At 40.4% G+C, this 6,000-nt stretch overlaps 1 protein-coding gene across 2 annotated transcripts in view; it reads left to right on the top strand.

Moving 5' to 3' along the window:
- The window catches only part of aass (aminoadipate-semialdehyde synthase), a 109,814-nt gene that overhangs the window by 63,970 nt on the left and 39,844 nt on the right, over positions 1–6,000 (top strand). For both annotated transcript variants that reach the window (XM_039761125.1, XM_039761126.1), the window contains one exon: positions 4,477–4,598. In XM_039761125.1, the coding sequence (XP_039617059.1) occupies positions 4,477–4,598 (122 nt within the window). The remainder of the gene's footprint in view (positions 1–4,476; positions 4,599–6,000) is intronic.

Below are 6,000 nucleotides of genomic sequence, written 5' to 3'. Positions count from 1 at the left end.
TGTCTAAATTATACAAGTTAGAAATAAAGTAAACGTTAAAAGAACAAACATTCAAATTTCTTTACTCTTATGTAATTTTATATAAAAATAAACTTAGATTTTAAATATCCCAAAAGATTTTGCTCTCCATAAAAATATATCCTGTCAAAATTATACAAATTCAAATATGAACATGCTGCATAACAAAACCTGGAAATATAAATAAAATGTGTTCCTTTCAGCAATAACAAATCAAATCATTCAGCTGTCTTTGCTCATATGTCATTTTAGAGCTGGACGCCTGGCATCTTTTTTGGCAACAGGTTCGTTTCTGTTTGGTGTGAGGTTCTGTGTTGTGGAGATTCTCAGGATGGATTGCAGGTGCTCATCAGTGAGGCGACTCCTGTGTGCTGTTTTGTTAGTCTTTATCACTGAGAAGAGCTTCTCACACAGATATGTGCTACCAAACATGCACAAGGTTCGAGCCGCATGTAGACGGACTTTTTGTTCTTCAAAGTCACCAAAGCGCGTGCAAACTCAGTGCGCCAGTTTATCAGCAAAGTGCGATTTGGGAACACCGTAGTGACGACTTGGTTTAACATTACTTGGCAACAGGGAAAGTGGGGCAAGTGCACTGGTGCATTTGTGTCTCCCATAAAAGCAGCTTCACTTGAAATCACTTTGTGATTGTGCACGGGTAAAACGTCCGCTGAAGTGTCAGATTCTTATTTAATTCTTCTGCTTTCTGTATCTTCTGCATTGCATTCAGGTTACCCTGATGTTTTGTCTCATAGTGCCGTCTTAGATTAAATTCTGTAATTACAGCCACATTAGCTCCACAAATGAGACACACGGGTTCAGTAAACATATACTCAGCCTCCCATCGGTTTTAAAGGCTCTATTTTCAGAATCAACTTTTCTCTTCAGCATCGTGTGAGCTAGCTTCGCAATAACTTGCAGCATCATAAGCTAGACTTGATTAACGCGTAAGTGTTACGGCAAGGCAGCTGAAGCGCTGCATTATGGGATCTGTAGTTTATTGTGTTACCAGCGCTTCATATACCCGGCCATTAATAACAATAATACAGTATATAAAATGATCTCGGGCGGATATAATTACACGGGCCGGATGTGGCCCTGGCCCTTGAGTTTGACACATATGGACTAAATAGAACTTGAAAAGATATATTTTTCAAATGTGATCGCGCAATTCAGATAGAGTTGACGCAAGACTACAGCCTGCATGCCTCAATAAGTCATCCTCCCTCGCTCTTACTTTTTACCGCTCATCTAATGAATACACTGAGTATGGCTTTACCAAAACAATCATTGATGGCTAATAAAGTATCCATTATTCGAGTATGTAGATCGGATATATATATATATACATATATATATACCCGTATCGCAGCGAGAAGTAGTGTGTTAAAAAGCTAGAAAAGAAAAGGGAACATTTTAAAAATAACGTAACATGACTGTCAATATACAGTATTTGTTTTGTGAGTGTTACTGAGTGTTGCTGTCATCAAGGATTTGATTATCATTATTTCTTTCAATCAGGTTCGTATTTGTAGGATGTGTTGTGTTCAAGTTACATTCCGTGTTTGTCAATCGCTGTAAAGATGACAGGTTTCATTCATCGATTCGTTTCTTACTGCATCAATAAACAGCTCGTCTTCTTCTTTATCTGAGACCTGACACACTGCATGCACGGGTTTTTTACACTGTCTTCCTTTAGCGGGACATTGACTTTTTCCACGTGTGCTTTGTTTCCGCAGTAGCTGGATTTATGAATATGCTTGTATGTATCAGACGCTTCATATTTTTGCTGCCTTTTCAATTGTGTAATTCGGTTTTGTTCAGCTCTTTGGAACTGTTGCTTTTATCTGTGCACTGCGCCAGTTCACGGAGCCTCGTGTACATGCATCGAAGGTTCCCAGCTGTGCTGGTGCCATCTCGTGCTACGTCCATGGCTGTATTTAATGTTACCTTACTCCTGGCACTTAAAACTTTCTCTCGCAGTTTCGCTGAGTTTGTGTCAAACACCACCCTGACCATCTCATCTTCCTCTCCATAAGCACAGTCCTTCACCCGTGAATATTTAGTGGGAGTTTGCTATTGGATTGCCGCTGACGGACGGCCTTATATGGGCAGGCACTAAATTACAAACGCCAGCGCAGCCTGTCTATGAACTTAATTTAAAGTGTAGGTTTACATCGTGCTTTGTTTCAAGTAGCAGAACTCATGAATATGGTTGTATATGTCACTCGCCGCTTCTTATTGTTTAGCTGCCTTCTCAATTATATAATGCATGTTTTCTTCAGCGCTTTTTGGAGCTCTTCCTGGTTTTCTATGTACTGCGTGATTACGTGGGAGGCGTGATGATGTCACACGAAACTCCCCCACGGCGTTCAAGCTCATCTCCATTACAGTAAATGGAGAAAACAGCTTCCAGTTATGACCATTACGCGTAGAATTTCGATATAAAACCTGCCCAACTTTTGTAAGGAAGCTGTAAGGAATGAACCTGCCAAATTTCAGCCTTCCACCCACACGGGAAGTTGGAGAATTAGTGATGAGTGAGTGAGTGAGTGAGTGAGTGAGTGAGTGCTTTGCCTTTTATTAGTATAGATCCACCAAGTCATCCGACCATGGGGGGCTTTACAAAGGGCAGGGACGTAATCAGTGCGCGCTATGACTTCGCCGCGTGCTGTAATTTCTGGTTCGTGGGTAACAATTGGAGCCACGGTCTCCATCACGAATGGGGTTCAACGGCTTACCCACGCTGGGTAGACACACATTGATCTATTCAGTGTAGCTCGCGTGCAGTACCGGACATACACGTGCATCACAGACCTGTTACTGCTCAATCTCACGTGGCCGAAAGCCACTTGTCCCTCTTAAGAATTTGGACGCCGACCGCTGTTAGGTCGTGTAACTATTTAGCAGGCGGGAGTCTCGTTCGTTTTCAGAAATTAACAGCCAAATCGCACCACCACCCACAGAATCGCAAAAGAGCTATCAATCTGTCAATCCTGTCCGTGTCCGGGCCGGGTGAGGTTTCCTGTGTTGAGTCAAATGAAGCGAAAGGCTCCACACCTGGTGGTGCCCTTCCGTCAGTTCCTTTAAGTTTCAGCTTTGTAACCATACTCCCCCCTGAACCCAAAGACTTTGGTTACCCGGTTGGCAGCCAGTGGTCATGGGAATGGCGCCGCCCGGATCGCTATTCTTGGGGCCTGCATTGGTGAAACAGGTGAGACGGTAATGAAACAGAGGCACAAGGGTTATTGGTTTTTAAAGACTGCTTCCTTCATTGGGTTTTAACCAGTGCACGGAACGAACCAACACACAGTCGTCCGTGCGGTGCTCAGGGTGGAACGGGAGGAGAGGAGAAGGACATCCACTCCGCTCCTTCCATCATGCTAGTATTCTGATTTCTCGTTCAGTATACACCGCCTGCTCATGTGACCACCTCCAACTCGTCACTCGAGTCATTGTCGTCTTTGTACAGTCCAGATGCACCTGTGACTCACGTAGACTTTTCATTCCTCTGTGCGGTTTTGGCTACCTTTCTATATATAATCCACCAAGACACCCGACCACGGTGGGAGGGGGGTGTGTACAAAGTGCAGGATTATCTAAGAAGCCGCATGTTTGTCGCGGATGCGAATTGCTGTATGTAGCGTGTAAAACAGTTTGCTATAGTGCACGCAGTCGTGCGTCGTAACCGAAAACTTGGTTTTTAATGACTGCTCACTTCATTGTGTTTTAACCTCAGGTGGAAAGGCGTTTTAAGGATCCCATGGGATACCCCTGAAACAGTTTTACACCGCATATGGCAGAAACATGCCTCTATTAACAGTCAGCGTGGGTGGGCTGCATGTGACCTCGACGACAGCGAATATAAATGGCGCGGTTTTTCTGTGTCATTAAGCGTCCGAGTTGGTGGCGTGGCTCTGTGAGTTAATCGCGTATCCAATGGATTTGGAGTTTATGGGCGTGGCTCCTTCCTGCGTGCGCCATAGGTGTCTCACTTGTCGGCGGCTTAGTGAATCCACGCCCCTTCCGGCGTGCTTTCCATGGTTGTCTTGCCTTAGTGAACTATATATATAGATTCGATCATTTTCCTTAATGAATAAATGACCAAGTATAATAGTTTTGTCTCATTTGTTTAACTGGTTTCTCTTTATCTACTTTTAGGACTTGATTGAAAATCTGATGATGTTTTAGGTCATATTTATGCAGAAATATAGAAAATTCTAAAGGGTTCACAAACTTTCAAGGACAACTGTAGATATAAAGGGTATCAGTATGACTAACTTCTAATTTTCTGTAAAACAACCAGATTCAAAATATAATTGTACTTCACCAGTTATTTATTTGTTAATTCCATTTAGGTTTTGGCAGAAAAACATGTATGTTTTATTGTTTCAGGTAAGCGTGTTGTTTTCATTTTAGAAATTACTGACATATATTCTTTGCTTGTGTTGCTTCTAGGGAGCGAGCTCAAATTTTAAAAATGAGTGGCAAAAAACGAGTTCTGTTGTTGGGTTCTGGCTATGTATCTGCGACAGTCATTGAATACCTTACTAGAGATTCCACTACACAAGTGACAGTAGGTAAGTTCTTACTTTAGTGTGTGACTTTTGTCATAATGCAAAAGACATTATGTAAGCCGAGGTTTTAAAGATGCAAATATGCACCAGCTTTACCTTGTACTTTTTTGGTAAAATCATGTACTATATATTAATTATAACAAAAATATATATATCAATATTTTGTGTTCTAAAAGCTCTGCACTCAACACCTTAGCAGTGAGAGACAGTATTAATTTTTTGTCCGTCTTGAAAAGTGAATCTTGTAATTGTATCATTTTGATTTTCTGAATACATTCTTACACATTTAATACTATTATGCATATGAATAAAATAACTGTCTAAAACTAAAAGTCATACATTTGCTACTTTTATTCTGATAACATTTTCTTTTGGTTGTGCAGTACCAGTTCAGTATATTTGTGTTTATACAGACAAACAACAATGCCCTATCAATTTATTTTCTATATAAAGACAGATGATTTATGCAGAATCTCCTTTTCTTTTTCATTGCACTCAGTTTGTCGTTTCTGTGATTCTGATTATGATATTCTAAATGTTAGGGTATTTTTTATTTGTAACAGATATGTTTAAAAAATATATAGACATTTGCAAAAATGTCTCATGATATTTCACACTGATTACTCTTGTAATGTTTGCAGCCCAAGATTTAAAGTTTAGAATAATATTGAATGTTCTGTCCCAATTATCCTAATATTTCCACATAATGGTTGTCAACTTGATCTTTTTAGCAGTGAAAAACAAAACTTTATATGCTCATATTGTATTGGTCTAAATTCTGCACTTGCAGCAACTTGTTTCCTGCATCAATCTCCCCATAATTTCAAAGTTACTTCCCAAAGAGGGTATTTTGAGGGCTTAAGAACGTGAAAATCTGAAAGAACAAGGTGTGAACTGTTGTGTGAATGGAGAAGAGAAGTTTTTCTGATTTTTGTGATTGCTTTATTCTCTTAAAGTGAAACTCTTCTAAAATGCATCTGCTACATTTTAAGAATTAGAACATATAGAGAACATTGTAACTGAGCTTGTTTGGAACTGAAAGTAGAACTTTGGCCAAGAATCATGCAAAAATGGGACCTCCATCAATCACAAGGTGTTTGTTTTCTTTGCGAGTCAATCACTCTACATCAATGCCCGAAAATTTGGAACCTGATTTTGCCATTTTTTAGGCAGGGAGGTTGGTCTTTGGAACCAAAAATATAACTTTGGTTACTCAAACCTTGCAAGAATCATGCAAAAATGGAACATGGGCCAATCACAAGGTGCTTGTTTCTGTGGCAAGGCAATCACTGCACATCACCGCCTGTCAGTCTCCTGAGAAAATGGGACTAAATTGTAATAAATTGGTACCGAACATTGAAACTCTTCCAGTTACTCCCAGATCACTCCAATCACAATGTGCTGT

Source organism: Polypterus senegalus, chromosome 8 (assembly GCF_016835505.1).
Source record: "Polypterus senegalus isolate Bchr_013 chromosome 8, ASM1683550v1, whole genome shotgun sequence".
NCBI classification, from domain to species: domain Eukaryota; kingdom Metazoa; phylum Chordata; class Cladistia; order Polypteriformes; family Polypteridae; genus Polypterus; species Polypterus senegalus.
Note: the sequence above shows the minus strand (reverse complement) of the source record. Positions and strands in the feature narration are given on the sequence as shown.